Source organism: Hippocampus zosterae, chromosome 12 (assembly GCF_025434085.1).
Source record: "Hippocampus zosterae strain Florida chromosome 12, ASM2543408v3, whole genome shotgun sequence".
Classification (NCBI taxonomy): Eukaryota; Metazoa; Chordata; class Actinopteri; order Syngnathiformes; family Syngnathidae; genus Hippocampus; species Hippocampus zosterae.
In genome coordinates, this window is record NC_067462.1 from 9,368,060 (window position 1) to 9,387,321 (window position 19,262).

The 19,262-nt window shown below is 43.3% G+C and overlaps 1 protein-coding gene across 2 annotated transcripts in view; it reads right to left on the reverse strand.

Moving 5' to 3' along the window:
- igsf3 (immunoglobulin superfamily, member 3) overlaps positions 1-18,720 on the reverse strand; it is a 90,442-nt gene extending 71,722 nt beyond the window's left edge. Inside the window, exon 1 of one of the 2 annotated variants that reach the window (XM_052082743.1) lies at positions 18,112-18,720. In XM_052082743.1, coding sequence (XP_051938703.1) covers positions 18,112-18,151 — 40 coding nt within the window. In that variant the 5' untranslated portion in view covers positions 18,152-18,720. The remainder of the gene's footprint in view (positions 1-18,111) is intronic. The other variant, XM_052082742.1, reaches the window with a different exon arrangement.
- Positions 18,721-19,262: the final 542 nt, after the last annotated feature.

The window sequence follows — 19,262 nt, forward strand, 5'->3', positions numbered from 1 at the left end:
CAGATGCCCCCCCCACACCCCACCCCATTAACTTTTAAAATAAAACACTTTTAGGGGCAAATTGTCTGTGACATGGAGCAGAATACATATTGACCAGTGATGTTTTTTTAACATGCTGAACGTGGACGCGTTCCAGCTCCGGCCTCCCTGTGTGGAGTTTGCATGTTCTCCCCATGCCTGCGTGGGTTTTCTCCAGGTACTCCGGTTTCCTCCCACATTCCAAAAACATGCATAACAGGCTCATTGAACACTGTAAATCAGCGGTCCCCAACCTTTTTGGACCCACGGACAGGTTTAATGTCAGACAAGATTTTGAAGGACTGGCCTTTAGGGCCGGATAAATACAACAACAAAAATCTATGACTTGCATGAAAACTGAGGTATTTTTGTAACATAACAACAAACACGAATCATGACACGAAGAACGTCCGATCTGGCCGCAGCACTCTCTGGTCGCTATGGTAACATTTAAATGTGCCTTCAAAATAAGATACACCACAAATAAAAAAGTGCATGAAAAATACGACTCACCATCGCCACATTATATGCAGAGTGGGCTTGCTGTGTGGGCATCTCCCGTTGAGATAAATCCGAAACTTAAGTAGGACTCCTGATACTGTCTATTAAATGTCGCCTTCTTTTTCTTGAAAAATCATTGGCCGCTTTTCTGCCTTCCCAAAGGAACTTTTTACTCATTTTGCTAGCTCTTGGGTTTCATTTTAGTAGTAACCTATAACGTGACCGAGAAGTGCCGCCTTCACCTGCGTCAAGAGTGACATACTGTAGACCAGGGATGTCAAACCCATTTTCATCGCGGGCCACATTTTAGTTACCATTTCCCTTTAAGGGCCATTATGACTGAAACCATTCAAAAAAAAGTAAATAATAACGGATTATTTGACTATTGTTTAAGTTGCTGTCATGGGAGGTTTGGCACCAAAAAAAAATGCCGACAATATCTCTCTTATTTACATATGAGAATTTGAAATTTTGGTCCATATTGTGGCAAGCATCATGGAAGTTGACATTTATGGACGGATGGATGGATGGATGAACGTAGACGCAGTCCATGTCCCATCCTTCTGAGAGAAGTCCTGATTCATCCCCAAGATCTAAAACCCTGCGAAGCTTCGGCGAGGTAGCAATGGCGAGAGGAAAAGAAGTTATGGTGTCGGGAGAAGATGAAAGTAAGGAAAGGGTGAAAGCCAGCGAGAGAACGGCAGCCGCCTCCAGGGTGCTGAACACTACAGAAATACACGGAACTAAGAATCTTGAAGCGTACAACTGCCTCATGTGCTCTACATGTGTGAGACACAAAGGGAAAGATCAGGAACATGGCATTTTTCAGAAGTGGTTCTTCTCCCTGCAGGGCTCTCAAAGCATTAAGGCCTGTTTGCATTATTGCCGCGGCGCAAAAAAGAGCGAGACCAATGCGGAGAGAGAAAACGGTTTCATAGATTGTTAATGGTGCACCTTACGAGGCAAAACGGCCATCGTTGTAAAGTCCTAGATAAGAGAGTTTGTTAAACGCAAGCATCCAAAATGTCCTCATGAAGGTATAAAAGACAGCCAAGCCATCCGGGCCTGACAAAATTAGTCTGCTGGTGCCTATATATAGCAGGATCAATCCCAATGCGACAGCGAGATACTCCAGTCGCCTCTCTCTGTGCCTCTTTTAGAGTGGAGTGTGGAAAATTACCTATAGTCACCTTTATATTTTGACATTTTAAAGCAGTTCAGGGTTTTTTTTAAAGGTGACTCTTCTTCCTCAAATCCATTTCGAGCGTTTATAAATGAGGACCTATAAACTAAGAGTTCGATTTCCCCAAACAGTACTTGAATCATGGTTGGGTGACAATGAAATCCTCCTAAATGATCTGGACGTTGTTCATCATCAAACTGTTTTTTTCCATGTCAATCGAGTAGCGGATATGTGCTAGCTAAAGCCTGTGTTTGTTTTCTCTTTCGATGTGGTTTGTCAGTCGTCAACTGCAAAAAAAAAAAAAAAAAAAATATTCAACTTAAGTATTAACCACATTTACTGGTCAAGACCTCTGAGAAGCAATGGTTTGCCAGCCTCCAAACAAAAGCCACACATGTGACATCTGGTAAGAGACGATTGTGACCTTCATACAATGAGTCAATCAACGAACGTGACTTTACCCTGAAAAACAGCCGCAGCTTAGCATTTGTGCGGTTAGAATATCCCCTGATTGCAGGATGTCTTTTCACAGTGTCAAGGAGGATCATTTGCGCAATACACTGAAGCGCATCTGGATTATCGGTTATCGGAGGAAGGATGACTTTACAGCATAATAGTTCTTCGCTCATTAATCCATCAAGCAATCCTCCTTCCCGTTTTCATTCTTGCAAAAAATCAGAGTAGGTTTTTGGACCAAGTTTTTAAACCGATCAAATTATTTGGAACAAAGCATTTAGGAATGAAATTTTTGATTTGGTTGATACGCAGGAACAGGGGGGGGGCTCGGACGAGGAGAAGGTAACGCATGTCAAGGAGCGACAAAAGACGCCATTTGCTCCTCCCGGCAATCTGAGATTCTTCAACCTGTGATTGATGAGCTCCCTGCAGCATCTCATATTACAATTCAAGCTGTGTCCTCCCCAGTTACGACGGTATGTCCTTCCTGCGGTGATAATGATGTATAAATGTATAAATCAGCATTGCAGAGCTATCTTTACCAACCACTGACCAACTCCCCAGAGGTAACATATTCGACAAATCCTCATATTTATTGACTATTTAATTATACGGACTGGTTTTAGGAGACAGGTGAGTGATAATGTTTAGGGTTTTTTTATTTCCCATGGAAAAGCATCAAGCTGGAGTTCCCATCGTCAAATGAATATATCGAAGCCTGTGGATGCCCGCCAGTCGCGAGACAGGTGGTCATGACATGGGGAAACAAATTGAAAACGAGAAGCCAAGCCTTCAGCTTCCATTAGACGGCCAGTCAACAGCTGACAAACACTTAGAGCAACTGCGGCCATTACGGCCTCAACCGGGGCAGAGAGGATGGCATTGGCTACAATGAGAAGATGAAGTGGATTCCATTATGGGTCAGCATTTCCTGGGTGCGTGGAATTTCAAGTCAAAAGAGGCAGCCAGGTGGCGTGCATGGTGCGGGGGATTACAAGATTTACATTCTGGGGGAAATCAGTTATGTGAGGGAGGGGGGTTATATGGCGGCAGTGTGATGAAACAATCCCTCTCCGGGCAAAATCGACTTTTCCAAAACAACATTGACAGAAGCGGGGTTTGTTTGTATCCGTATAGAGACGTCGTGCTGTCGACAGAAAAGATCCTGGTCAATATGAAGCTATCTATTATTCATTTCCACAGCAATCGTGTTAAATAATGGCGCAAACGCGATGGCCGCTTCAGCGAGAACGCGATTTGAAGGTTTCAATATTATTGATGTTGCACCTGCTTGACAAGTATGATCCAAGCTCGTCGGAAAAGACCAAAGGGATTGCGTGTGAGTTGACGGCGCAGTATAACTGAAAGGAAAGCGCACTCAATATTATCGTACAGTATCTTCCTGAATGAAATCCTGTCTTTGCCCTTTCAGCTCGGTAGTGCCTTCACATTTCCTCCCAGCATTTTGTGGCTTCTTCTTGGGATCGATATTGTTGGGACATCAACATCCTGCTCTGTTGTCTTCAAGCATGTGTGACCTGCGAAATCTATTCTTTATTTTACCAAATTTTATCATTTAGATGATTCCATGGCAAGATATGAACTAAGTTGAGGTCGACCAGTTTCCTGGAACAGTCGGCCCAATGTGAGGCAGAACTCGGCTCTAGAATGTCATCAAAAGAAATTTTGTGAGTGGCTACGGAATATAAATTGTAGGAACATCTGCCTTCCAGTTCTGAGGCTCGAAATTTAAACCTAGACATTGTCCGTGAATAGTTCTATATGCGTCCTGAACGGATGAACGGATCATCTGAATGTGTAATCTTTGGAGAACATCACTTGAATGACTGCCAGCCATTTCAGAGAAGAAGAAAAAAAAAAGATCCAATGTCAGAATTTTTTTCTTCTCAGGGTCCAAATGAACAAACAGGTGGCAAGACAGTAACTTATTCTGTGGAATGATGTGAATGCACAGCGGCGCGGACCGTTTCCTTTCTGCAGCTTCTTCAGCAATATTTATGAATGGTTGCTACTTCGTTTGCAGCATTAATGAACGTAACAGCCATCACGATAGGTTGCTTAAGAGTCATTTATTCACCGCAGTTACGCGTAAGACTCATTAGACATTGGCACAGCGAGAACGCGCGGGCATAATATGGCCCAACACGTGGTTCCGCTCAGTCAGACGCCTCTGACTATTAAATTATCGAAGCTCGGAGTGCCAAAGTTAATGTAAAGACACTTTTTGCAATGTAAAAATCATTGTCCGGGCTACTTCACGAAGCATGCTCCATTAATACGCAGAACTTTCCGCAGAGGCAGTAAAATGCCAGTTGTTACTTGCTGATATACTGCATGTATTGGCCCTATTACCTTGTCCCGAAAATACAATACATCACTTTTGAAAATGCCAACGATAAAAACAAACCATGTTTGGGCCTCAATAAATGCATTTTGACCTGCCAGATCATGAAGCTGAAATCGTGCCCCTGCTTTTTGTTACACGCGCTTCACGTCATCCATCGGCCTCCTGCGCTAAGCTAACTATTCTTAAATCATGGCTCCCCTGGGCTACGGGCGCCATGACCCCACCTGTGTGGCTGCATATAACAGCTGGTGAGTGCAGGACGGTTGCAGCGGGAGCTGGGGGGGGGGGGGGGGGGGGGGGATTTTCACGCCTGATTCCAACTTCGAAGTGTGCTCCCGTACACTGAGCGAAAGTGTACACCCAAACACACAAGAGGGGGTTGTACAAGCTGAGCGCACATGTGGCCACGCCACGTCATTCTCTTGTTCGTTTCGGTTGCTTCAATGTTGAATATTTGTTTACTTCCCTTTGAACCGCCGCTTGTTTTACGCGGAACTCTTGGAAAAGACGTTTTTCAACTCAAGAGTTTACATACAGGAAGAAAATGCAGCCTGAATAAACAGCATGTGGAAAGTTACTCAAATTAATACAGCACGTTGGAACAGAGTAATACCGCGAATACCGTAATTGCATTTTACATAAAAGCGCATTCATCATGCACATCTTGGCTTGCGTGGGCTCTCTCTGGGTCCTTCGAGGTCCTCTTACGCCCCCAAAACAAGCATATTAGATTCATTGAAGATGGTAATGTGTCCACAGTGGTGAATCGATCGTTTGTCTATCGACGTCCTGTGATTGGCTGACAACCAATCCACGATTAACAAGCCAAGCGCTATGGACAACGAATGTATACAAGGTAACCCGACTCAGGTCACAACGTTTCTGTTTTCAACTGCAAACTAATTTCAAAACATAAATTTCAGCTGGACATTTCGCAAGTGATTGTAGTGACTTTAAGTGAATGCTGAAAGACGAAAATTCCAGCACTCTCTGCTTTCTTCCACCCACTCCCGCGGCTGATTTGCCTCTCAATTGAACGGCGATGTGTAAGTGATGCTTTTTTTTTTGCTTTTTTTAAAGCCTTGTTTGAAATGGATAATGAGCATTCAGCGAGTCTTTGGAAGTCTTTAAAAGATATTTTCAAAGATTTCCATTTTAATATCTCTTCAATGGCACCCAATTTGGTTTTGTGTCTGCTCACGCAGGAAACACAATGTGATTCAAATCGTATTATTGCTGTCTGGATCCTCCCCTGCGTAGATTGGAGTCATGCTAGCTGGGTTGACTTCAAGGTCAGGGTTAAGACTTTTGAAAACAAGGGCTGGGCATTAGACTGAATGCACTATATAAACGATTGATGCTTTGATAAATTGCTATCCACAGAAAATGATGTTCAAGTCCCGTCTCAATTTCAAACAATTTTGAAGTTAAGCCGTTCACTCGTGTTCAGTAACAACATATATTTTGCACATTAGATACTTTATACTTGGATCTGTATTTCCCTAAGCCGTTTTTTAATGGTGACAAATCTAGCCTTATATTGTCTTTTATTTTGTTTTCTCAATAAACACATCACCAACATGAAGCTTAATTGATGTTTGAGCAGCTCGGGGAAGCTAAACTGTCATGCTAATATTGCTAACTGTGTTTTTGTGTGTCATAGTAAGATGAGATAAGATAAGAAAGCCTTATTTGTCTCACGATGGAGAAATAGTTGCGCATTTTATATTTCAGTGGCAACATTTGCATGTTGCCATTCTCTTTTTTTTTCAAACAGATATTGAGAAAAAAAAAAGCCTCATTCTTGAATCCAAAACTTTAGCGCTTCCTCTGATGCATGCTTCAAAAGCTGCTCTCTGTAGTCCGCATCACAGGATACTGTTGGGTTGCCAGGTTTGGGCATGTTACACTAAATATAACTTCTTTAAAAAAAAAAACATCTTGAAACTACAGATTTTCATATTCGAGTATTTTACGTCTGACTTGAGTCCTTCACCTCTAGCAATTGAAGGTTGTGAACTCCTGCTTCCATGCCTGAATAATGGAGCCCATCAGACGGCCCGCAGCATAAAAGTAGCACAACTTACCATGTCTTGTGTCATGTTATTTCTCGTTATTCTCCACAATCTACAGAATTTGCAAAGACCGATTAATCAATTTTTCTGCTCATAAAACAAGAGCTCAAGTGCCATCGATTCACCCCTCCCGAGGCCAAACGTTGTATACCTTTTATTGCGGTGTCACGCATCATGAAACAAATGCTCTCTAAATGCTACATTAATTTCAAACTGTAGATATGCAGCTGCACACCGCAGTCGCGGGCCGTGCCAAAACAGATAAAAAACATTCAGAGTCACATATGGCACAGCGGTGTCAACATTCCGACGCGCAAGTAAAATGGGGTTTGTTTGAAGATTGTTCTCTCCTAACCTTATTCGGAATAAATTATTCAAGCTGCAGCTGGGTGACGAGAGCGCTTCTGTTGTCTCGAATCACAAAGTTACGACAAATTTGTGCTTGTGATCAACTCAACGATCGACACACACACACACACACACACACACACACACACACACACACACACACACACACACATAGACCACGACATTGGGTGCACTTGCAAAAATGGGATCGCCGTTTAAAAAGACAATAATGCTCACTTTTTGATTGAAATGCTTAAGGCCTTTTCACAAAGCATTTCGTAGAGCGAAGCGCGCCATCGACAAACCCATTCAGTCATTGGGCATGTGGTTAGAGGGCATCACGCAGCGCCTTGAAAAATGTTCCAAGCTCGGGAGTAGCGGAGCTGGGGGCTTGATTTCAAGAAGGGGTAACAGCAATACAGTAAACCAGCCAGCGGGAAAAGGATTCGTGCGACTTCCTGGAAGGCCGCTAAGCAACCGCTTCCAAATAAGGGCAAGTTTGCACTGAAGCGCTGTGACCCCTGCTCAGAGGTGATCGTAACGAAAACCAGGCACAAACTGAAAAGACCTTCACAAAAGTGTAGCCCTGAGGTAGAATTCAGAATGAAAACACTACCCAAAAAAAAAGAAAATCTACAAAAAAAAATCTGTATTTTGAAAAGTACAAAAAAAAGATGTATTTTGCTTTTTCTTTGGTGTTAGGTGTATCGAAAGAGAAGTTCAAGAGAAAACCACCCCCGAGTTTGCAGAATTCTGAATTTCACCATGATTTGAGGGAAATATGTGCCTCCAAAATCAGATGAAGTATTCACGAAAAAAATGTTGACTGTTTTGAGGGTTTTTTTGTTCGCTTTTGCCAGGAAGGTAATCGACATAAGCAGACCCCCATTCAAAGAATCCCCCTGTACGCATTACTGGTTAATGTTTTATTGTTCTTACATTTGACAGTTTTTAACCGTTTTTTTTACACTTGTAATAGGAATACAAATGAAACTATATGAGATGGTGCATGATTGTTTTGAAACTAACACCGTTAATATGACACTTTGAACATTTTAAACTTGGTTGTCCAGTAATAATTGTTTTATGGTGATGACTTTTTGACTCTGCTTTCTTCCTCCATTATTTCCCATGAGAAAACTTGTTCCAAAACCCAAACAAATCAGATGTCAAACCATGACACAAAACATACTGAATCTAGAGCTTCCGACGTATTTATTATCTTAGTTGGAAACCTAAGAGCGGGAAACTATTCATCCATAGCTTTCAATGGCTCACATAACATTGCCATCAGTTAGCCGTTTAAACATGGCGGTCATGCTCAGATGTGGCCGTTTTCTAACTGTGGGGGCAAAGCATTCACGAATTCACGAATGTTCAAGGTAAGTTGCAAAACTGGTTTGCACCAGCCCCCAACGCTCACACACAAACACACACACACACACACCGCTCCTACATTAAAGAGACATTCTTGCCAAAACCATTTACTCCATATGAACACCTGCTCCCCGACTCGTCCCATCATCCCAACCCCCAACCATGCCTCATTCATCCAACAGACAATGACTTCTCTCTTATCCAATTCAAATATCAAATCATGAACATACAACACACACACACACACACACACACACAAAACAAAGCCTGCTAATATTGTCATGTTCAAGCACAATCACTTTTTGAGTGTTGGTGTTGATTAGTAAAAATGGATGCTCTCCCCCGCCCCAAACTGCACTGTCGTCACTAATTATCCATCTTGTGCTTGTGCACGATTGTGACGTGACAGCTGCGTCTACTTTATGTACGCTGGCGAGATTTTGTGTGACTGGCAGCTCTCGCTATCAGTTCGCAGGTTTGCGGATTAAGCCGCAGATTGGGTGGGAGATGGGGCGGGGGGACGGGGGGGCGAATTAACTATTAATTAGTGCGCTTCAAAAAGACTTTTCTGCCATTGTCAGTCATTGTCAGGCAGCAAAAGACACGTGCTCACGAATTCTTGCATTTGTATGCTTAAGCAATTAGACACACAAACGCACACAACCCTTAAAAGTGGGGAGAAAGCACATCAACGGAGCATAACGGCAGTCTGAGCGGAATTCTCTTTACAGGGACAAAAGAGTAATTTTAGAATTACACAAAAAAAAAGGCATACAGACAATTAGTCGCGCACATCGGGTGCGTGAGCTACTGAATATGGATCATCTCGTCGCAGGCGGGGAGTGGTCGCCATAGTTACAAGACCTGCTTGAATCCCACCAGTGTGGCATCCACGAAGGTGCGGAGCAAGGCTACAATGAATGACAGCAGCATCGTGTGATGTGGGATCCGGCATATGTGTGAGCGTGCGCGTGTGTGAAAAGAAGTAAAGCGGAAGCCTCTGGCTTGGCCCTTCATTATCACTTTCAAAGCCTGACGGCAAGAAGGGTGGAGCAGACAAAAATCCCAAAGGGGGGGATGGGTCTTAGTTGGACTGCTTGGCAAATCCGTCCAAGGTGGATTCAGCTGGTAAATACACTAAGATTCGCCCCTCTGAAAAACCAACATGACAATGTTTCCCATTCATCAATCCCATCACCGTCATGATGCCAATAATTGCTCAGAGAGAGACATGGAAAAAACCCACAAACAAAATTTAAAAAACAACCTTAGGCTTGATATATATTGCATGCTTGCAAGTGACACAATTACATTTGTTTGTATTCAGGTGGCACAAGGAAAAAGAGTAAAAAAAATCACGGAATTGCGCAACTGCTATTGGAATGAAGTTTCTGAAATGTGGATTGGAAATAAGTCTTGGCTGTTTGCCAGTGAAACTGCAGTGTAAATTTTGACTGCGTCAACGGGAGCTTTTGGTGATATACATACACCCTTGTCTACCTAAACAACACATTTAAAAAAAAAACACACATTGTCATTGTGCAGTACTTGTCATAAATTGACCTGCAATTTGGAGGTTGGAGGTTGTCCATCCATCCATCCATTTCCTGATCCGCTTCATCCTGACAAACCTGCCGTGCATGTTTTTGGAATGTGGGAGATAACTGGAATAGCCGGAGAAAACCCAGTCAGGCAAGGGGAGAACATGCAAACTCCACACAGGAAGGCCGGATTGAACCCACGACCTCTGCACTGTGAGGTCGACGCGCTAACCACTGGCCCAGGTGGGTTGTTTCATGGGTAAACAGAGTTATATCAACTATGTGATACGGAACGAAGCGAACGAGGAAATGGGACAGTAAAACAAAAAAGAATACATTTAAAATATCACAAATGAGCACCAAATTGAAAGTGGGTCCGAGAATCTTCTGTGTCAATCTAGCCTCTCTCAGCGTGCACTTAAATGACGTTCGAGCAAAATGTTTTTGAAAATGTTTGCGTCCATTTGACAATATCATCAAAACAATTCTCATTCGCAGGTAATTTGTAAGAATCACTGCACAACTGTATTATACAGAGTACGTGCCCGGCCACATACCACAAAAAAACACTGGTATACATTTTCAATAGCCTTTATTTGTGTATAGATGGGCCTGGAATTTGTTGGTGGCGACGTAAATGCACGGTTTGCGAGATTATGTCAAAACAATCCTGTGGTCCACCATGGTTTTTGTTGCTCCATCCTCGCGCATTGTTGTTATGTAATACTTAACATGTTCTCACTTCCATTTTCAGAGGAGTGCTTTTAGTGTTTCCATGGAAAAATATCTTTCCTTCAAAAAAAAATGTCCAACTTGATGCTGGTTTTAAAATGTTTGCAGATTCAGGTCATGAAAAGTTTGCCCAAAACAACGCAGTCTGTTTTTAACCAAAACGGTCTCCAAAATACAGTCAAGTGTCTTTATCTTCAGGGCAGTAAACGCAGGATCATCATAAACACAAAGCAGTGACAGGTCAGAAACTTTTTTTTTTGCCCAGTCGGGACATCATTACTGTATCATTTGATAACAACTTAACTGGCGTGTTCTTTCTTGTTTGCACCTCCTTTTGCCGAGGATCTTACATTTACATCACCGTGCCAAGAAATGTTCAACATTTTCTTGTGCATAAAAAAAGAGAGGTCTTTGCATGGATACATTAAAGCAGATCCAATACAGTATTGTTTGGATTTTGGAGATCTGCACTCTTATAAGCAGCACTCGAGCTCACACATTCGCAGATTCAGCACGTTCCTATCCGGCAACACATTTCCAGAGGTAAACAAGCCAACGTGGACATGTACCAACAGGGATAATGAATTACCGGCGTCGCTAACCTTGTTGTGATGACAGCTTTGGTGTAGTTACACTGTGCTTTTTATTACCCTGTTCCCACCTACACGTGCAGGAAGAAGCAAATGTCCGGCGGTGTTTTCTGCACCGTGCGACGTTAACGCACTCGTCAAAATTGTGTATCGGTCATGTGACATGTGGTTGAAAACAAACTGATTGGGAATAGAAATGGTTTTTTTTCACTGAAAGTGTGATAACAAAAACCCTCGAGGGAGGAGAATGTTTTGTTGTAAAATATTATTTCGAGATAAAAATGTGTGGCCTTGAGGGAGTTGGAAATCTCTTTTGGATCGCCCTTCAGGTGGGGGCATTTTCTAAATGGATTTGTTTGAAGAAGAGCCGGGCTAGGCAGCGCACTGTTTGGACTTGGAGTGGGGGAGGAGGTCAGGGGCTACTCAGTGGAGGAGTATGAGGAGGAGGAGGGGGCTGACGAGGCAGCTGGAGGGCCACTCATTCAGCTGAGAAGAACACAGTGAAGTGGTCCAACAGAATCACCAAGGGGGTGTTTTTTTAGGTCACTTTGCCAAATTAATGAGATAGGATTTTGGAGAAAAGGCTATGTCAAAGAAAAAAAAAACCTGGCAGGAAGTTGGGATGTGGAGGAGTGCTGTCAGTTATCTTGCTCTTGTGCTTTAGTTTCAGCCATTCTCTGCTGAATCACTGCCGCAGACAGGAAGCCTCCCTTAAGAACGTGATTCATTTCACATCTTTCACATATCTTTGGATATGAACTGGAGGGATGTATCATATCGGAGTCTCGGGTTTGGGCGAGAGTCTCTCTTCAAAACACCGGTCGCTAATGATCAGCAGTAGGGTCACCCTAAACCAGGGTGGGCAAACTACGGCACGCGGGCCAAATCTGACCCGTTGGTCTTTTTAATCCGGCCCGCCGAAGGTTGGGACACAATTAAGGTTCGATGTCAATGACTGCATTCATTTCATTTGGACTTGTAATGTCAGGCATTTCAACGCCAGGTGGCACAGTTACTTGAAGTTGCAGAGCATAGGGAGGAAGGGGGGGACGATACGGAAGCCCGCAGTAGCGCCAAGTCAAGCAAATCCTGTTCGATACAACGGAATAAAATACTGCTTTTTAAATCAAGAAATCCAATTACTATGTCGAATTTAGTTCACCCTTTTGATTCGGCCCTCCATAATATTTTCTGGTTCTCATGTGGCCCTATGCAAGAAATAATTGCCCACCCCTGCCCTAAACTAACAGTTTAGTTTGTAGCATTCGGTTTACCCGCATCGTAACATACAGGAGGGAAACTGCAACACTTGGCCTTAAAAACAAGAGATAAAAACATTGACAAAGAAATGAAATGTCTGAACATTTAAATATGTCAACTAAATGCAATCAGATTCGTAAATGAATGGCTTCTGCTTTTTGAAATGTAAATTGCATCATAACTTCTCCTCAGCTGCCGGTTAACCTGGCCAATCTTTGACCCACTTTTCTCCAGATTGTCGCTACGTTTCTCCATTTTCTGTTATCTCTTCTATTGTTTTCTTCTCTTTTCTTTCTTACCGCTATTTTTTATTTTTCTTCTTCGTGACAGGGGTTCACTTTGGCCTGGGAAGTCAAGTTCAGGCTTCGCTTAAATGATATCTGGCGCCATCTCGTGAATGGGTATAATATCTAGACCCCGAATATAAGACGACCCCCACTTTTTCTTGCACAAAACACTGTTTTATATTCGGGCCAATACGGTAATTCAAATTCCTTTTGTGGACATGAAAAGAATAGACTGCCGGCGATAAATACATCATCTTAGAACCATTATTAGAATTTAGGATGTAAAATGTAGGTCAGCGCCGCCAATAGTGATTAGACCGCTAAAAAAAGCAGTGGAGTCTGTCGAGTATCAAGAGCAGAACGTTAGCATGCGATGTTTATTCTTGTGTAAGCTCAAATGTTCCAATGAGCGACATAAACGTGAGCGGCCGCCCACGTGGCATCTGCCCATTTACATCCGCAGCTGACGAGGTGCTACGCACAAGAGCTTGTCGTCACCGATTTTGCCAAGAGAAATGTGTCAATAGTGAGTAGGGCCTTGTCGACAAATGGGGGGAGCAAAGACATTTCTGCCTGAGAGGCCAATGGCAGTAAAACGTGGTCGTTTGGTGCGAGTTTACATACGTGGTTGCGAAATCTGTATGACAGGCTTGTCGATTGCCATGTAGGTGGAAAACATCATTCACCGACTTACTGTACCTCTTTGCGGGGGCCCTTATTTGATGTAAGAGTCAACACAAACGACACCGTTCCTTTGCAAGCACAACTGATTGTCGACAAAGAGACGTCTCAGCCCGCAGCCAACGGACACGTGTTTACTATACTCATCTGAGCTTTCATCGTTATTTACAGGAAACCATCACAGAGGTGCTGGGTGACTGACAAGCTGATTGTCTTCCACATCCTCTCCAGGTTGTTCGCCTCCCCCCCAAACCCATGTCACTTGAGTCGACGTTATGATGCGACGCGAGCGACGGAACAAAAGGCATGCTGTCATGGGAGCACACAAAAACTATCTTACGGCGCAAAGGAGGACACGCACGAGTATGGAATATAGCAGGTATGGAAGAATAACAAGGGTGGGGGGGGGGAGCGAGCAGAGACGCAGCCTGGCGCATGACTACATGTCCCTGCATGAAGACAGGAAGGGGAAGGTTTCATGGTTGTTGGGTGGGAGGGAGGGGGGGCAGCGATGCCAAAGTTGTGCATTTGTGGAGAGCTACACAAGACAGCGAGTGATGGAATTTTTTTCCTACAATCCCAACAGCGCCGCCTTTGTGTCATCCGACACGTGGACGACATTCCAAGCGCAGGCACAGCTGACTCCAGAGCGTTCTGGGTATCAGCTGTTGGGTCCCATTAGGAACAAGGTTGGGCATCGGGGAGTGGCAGCGCAAACTTGAAATGCTCCACTCTGAAATGTGACAGAGTCGCACTCTCAATGGGGGGCACGCATTGTTTAAATTATTGAAATTCTTGACGTAGTCTCCTCTCCGGAGGTGTCAAATTGCACACCAACAGTGCCGCAAAGCTCTTTGAAACACTCAAATGTACATATGAATTATTGAATATAGAGCATTGAGTTTTGGTACCAGACAGAAACGCGCGTAATGGCTGTAAACACAATATAAAAATATCGGTTACACGAGTGCTTTCGTGTTGTGTAATCGAATCCAAATTGTCAAGAATGGCTTTATACTCAGTGAAATTATTCAGCGCGAGAAATACTTTTTTTTTTTTGTCATCGGTTCCTGGGTAGAAGATGATGAAACAACCATGGCCTTAAAAATAAATAAATGGAAAACTAAAACCCTTAAACATGTTTTTTTAATTCTATTCAACTATTTCGCTATTTTCCAAGTTTTGATTTCACGCGAGTCATGCCCAATTACAAAAGAGTCAACACATCCACAAGACGACACTCTCTGATCCATATTTGTGTTTTCAGGCACTTCAGGTCCGAATGCCCAATTACAATTCTGATTTTTCAAAAAGAAAAATTGGATTTCAAGCGATACATTTGACTAGTTGCACAAGAACCCACATGCACGGATTCTCAAATTTACCGCAATTAAGAAAAGGTCAACTATGGGCAATGACAACATGAACCAAACAATAAAATGTAAATATAATACAAATATTTTAACATTCTAAAGTCCTTAGTTGGCTGGGATCGAGGTTAGTGCACTGAGAATCGTCAGCAATTATCTTTTTTTTTTCCAGATGCAAGTAACCTCATTTTTCATATCTGCTCTTGCTTCTTTTCCTCAAACACATCAGGTTTTCGTAATATTATAAAAGCAATAATATACGAATATGCAAGCTAAAAAAAAGAACAAAAAAAGATTTATGGCTCTTTGAAACACGCAGTGCAAATCAAGACTATGAACACCTAATAATCCAGCTCTCTCAATTGCATACCATACTTTGCACCTAATATTCCTAGTTGTGGGGCTGGGTCCTCCGCCCCCCCCCCTCCTCCCACCAAACAGTCTTACATAGGTAGACACACACACCTTTCAAATTAAAAAACACACACAGGAGTCTCTAATTCCATGTTTGAAAAACTAATAAGCATGTGCGCCTTGGGGCGCTGCTCTTTGTCGGGTTTACATCACACAAATAATCTCGCACGTAAACACACATCTAGTTGCATACTCAGCAAAAAAAAAGGTCCTGATGCAAGATGCAAAGTGAAGTAACAGGACTGCCTTGAATGGCTCTTGTGGCAAGAACAACTTCTTCAATTTCTCTCTTTTTTTTTTTTTTTTTTTGTGTGAAAAATGTTTTGCGGTTATTGCGGTTGCCGGGTTGGAGTTTTGCCGGGATCTCAACTTGGCACTAGCTTGTTTTTTTTTGGCTCATCCAGCTGGGAGAGAAGGAAGATGGACAGCTCCAAATTACAGTAAGGTCGGACACAATTCTGTCGGGATGTTGGTTGACCTCCAATTTGAAGTCAGCTTTTCCCCCCCACAGGAAATAATAGAAAAAAAAACCAACAACAATGCTTTCCACGGTCAAGCTGTCATCTTCCTGAAATTAACTTTGTCCAGACATTATAAAATTCATAACTGTCATGCTAGCGTATCGTGTTAATACTAAGACAAAAAAATACAACTCTGATGATGGTATAAAGTGTAAAAAGAAGTCAACCACTACAACCACAAGAAGGAAACACTACCGTAACTATGATACTAAATGACACTTGCTTCATGTAACTATACCGATGTCACAAAAAAAGGAGCAAAATGCACCAGACCCTTTGATGTTGGCTAAGCAAAGCGGGGGGGGGGGGGGGGGGGGTCAACCTGTATTAATGACTATTTCGTGGCACCTATTGGCAACTATAAACTTTTGGGGGGGGGGGGGGTCGTGGGCACCATAATTCATGGATTTTCATGGGTGACCAAAATAAAAAGTCAAAGACGTGGCTAAAATAGGGGTAATCATTTCATGCTCACCGTGAGTTTTTTTTTTTAAGATTTGTTTGAATTCTCAAGTTTTGTTCAATTTCTCTTCTTCCAAAAATGCAGGATCCTGAACTGTACACAAAACGGGCCATTTGACTTTTACAGGAGGTGCCGTACTTTATTGTAATTACTACAACACTAAAGCGATGCATTAGCCAGTACCTTGTTTCCCGCTACTGACAAGTAAACAAGCCAATAACTTCAGCAACATGTCGCTTATTGCCCAATTGATATCCGCCACAATGCAAGCAACATGTCACCTTGTGAGAAGATCATGAAGCCCCTTGAACAATGATGCATACACACACCGACACACACCTACACTTACCACCCGCACAAACCGCTTCCAATTTCACCGCGTGATTCATTTTATTATGTAATAGCAGAACCAGCCGTTCCCCCGGCCTTCACTGTAGATAAAATCTGAGGCGTTTATCAATTGGAAAACCACTCGTGCCCTAGTGAAAGTGCCTGAAATGGGACGGCAAGACGCAGCCAGGCGCAAACGGTAATCCTCTTGGCCGAGTTGGGGCCCGTTGCCACCCTCCTCCTTCTCCTCCCGCCAGCATTCAACCCCCTTGGTTGATGACAGGCCTCCCATATTCAAGAAGGCGCAAAAGCCATCTGGTGTTTGTTTGGGGGCGTGCGTTGGTGCCAGCAAGCTTGTGTCTACGAATGTTTGCTTCCATCAGTCACACTGTGTCATAGCTTGTGTGAGACACCCAATAAAGTGGAACTTGGGTGACAAATGGATGTTAACCACAAACTTGCAAAAGGGTGTCTGAGTGTATGACGAAGCTTAGTGATGTCACATCCTGACGCGATTTATCATCCAGGTGTGCGTCAGTGCTGTGTGTGTATATCCATCCATCCATCCATTTTCTGAACCGATTAATCCTCACTAGGGTTGCGGGGGGTGTTGGAGCCTATCCCAGACGTCTTCGGGCAGTAGGCGGGGGACACCCTGGATCAGTTGCCAGCCAATCGCAGGGCACTGTGTGTGTGTGTGTATATATATATATATATGTGTGTGTGTGTGTGTGTGTGTGTGTGTGGCAACTCCAAACAATAGTAGCCAATCCACGCCAGACTGTGAGCATCTATAGGGTTAATCTGTGACTAAGGTCTAAATATGACATTAACCTAGTTCAATGTGCACACATGCACAGCTGCTCACATGTTGTTGCGGTGACTCTACTTTCAGTAAAGTGTTTAGCACTGGAGAATCATTGCACTTTTGGCTTGTCATTGAAGTGATTCCCCCTCAAAAGATAGTGATTTCATACAATTGATGTTTTCACTTTGGAGAGAAGCAAGAAGTCTTTGTAGGTACAAACAGTAACCAGGAAGTGGCATAATTAGTCATGGAGGCTCAATCTGTGTCAGGTCTACTTTGAAGGACAGAAATGGACACACTGCTAAGGCTTATTAAATTCATAAAGAAAAAAAAAAGTCAATGCCCCTTTCTAAAGTGGCTTGTCAATGCAGCCGCAGGTTTTTTTGTACCCCTGACACTTCAACATCTCCAACCAACCTGTGCTGTGTCAATGCCTGAAAAGGTTTCAGTTGCCTTGGTGACCACTAATTAGCCCCTCGTTTACAGATATAAATTTTTTAATAGTTGTATTATCGTAATCAGTATATTTGCGGGCTAGTTTTTATTTTTGTATTTTATGACATGGTTTGTAGTATATACACTATGTCCCTTGACAGACATAAATTGACTTTAATGGCTAAGTAGTACAAACTGTATTTGATGCACAGTCTCCACCTGACTCTAATCGGACAATTCCATAGAGTAAAACGTCTACATTCGGTTAAGAATGACCCATGGTGGATGTAAGAAAGAAATGCAAAAAACAGCAGTACAAGGAGACTTCTTAAAATGTGTCTTAATTGACTTACCGAGCATCGCGAAGGCGACGAGGAGCACACCGGTTGCCATCGTGCCTTGGCCGGCCCAGCGACCCAATCGATGTCGGCCCTTTTGGATGAACAAACGAGTCGCGGCTCTCCCGGACCAGGAAAAAGAGCGTAAGGTGAATCCTGCTCTTTGGCGAGACAAATCCACGCAAGGTGCTCCAACGCTCCCCCGGCGGCGTCCAGCACAACCCAGCACACAAACAAACAAAAAAAAAGAACTGGGAGTCCTTTCTTCCGCTCACCTTATCGCCGAGGACCTACGCCAGGCACCCGGGCGACCCAACCCACTCCCCGGCGTACGACCGCCACACATCCAAAGACTGCGGCGGAGCTCCGGCTCACTCACTTCCAAGTCCTGCACGACTCTTTCTTTGGAACAGCGCACGACACTGGACGTGGACCAACCCAAGAATTAAAAAAAAAATTTAAAGACACTGCATAAGTCCTTGTTGGGGAGGTTTTTCGCGTCTTTTTTTTTTTTTTTTTTTTGTTCCGTTGATAAGAGAGCAAATCTCAGTCTGTGTGCTCCTTCCGCAGAAAATCCCGGAGATGTAATGAATCTCCTACTATCGGCCCCAGTAAAAGCCGAATGGGCGGGCACTGTGGAGGAAGCAGGCACGGCTTTGTGCTGTGGCACAATGTAGCTTATTAATCAATGAATATATAAATGCACACTTTGGACGACTCTTATGCCACCCCGAAATGCTTAAACTATAACATAAAAAAAAACAATTATAATAATATGACAATCAATCTTTTTCTTCAATTCAAAAGTCCGGCTAACTTCGCCAGTTGAACAAACGGCACTTTCCTTTGAAAACTGAATTTGCATGTCGTACCCTCCCCCCTGCCTCAACCGTGTGGGACACCGCCAGATACCCGCCCACTGGTGGGAGAGGTCACGATTTGCATGTGTGAGTAGCAAATATAGGCCAGGAGCTCACTGATGGGTCAAGTTTGATCATACACGTCAATCCGTAATAATGAAAAAAAAAACAACAACAACAACGGTGAAAACACGGAGGCTGCAGTATGGAGGATAGGCCACCTGTTATAAAAAGACCACAGCCAGAGAGGCCAAATGCATCCTAAAGTGCTTTGATGTGAACTCTTTTATGTTCGCATCTTTGAAC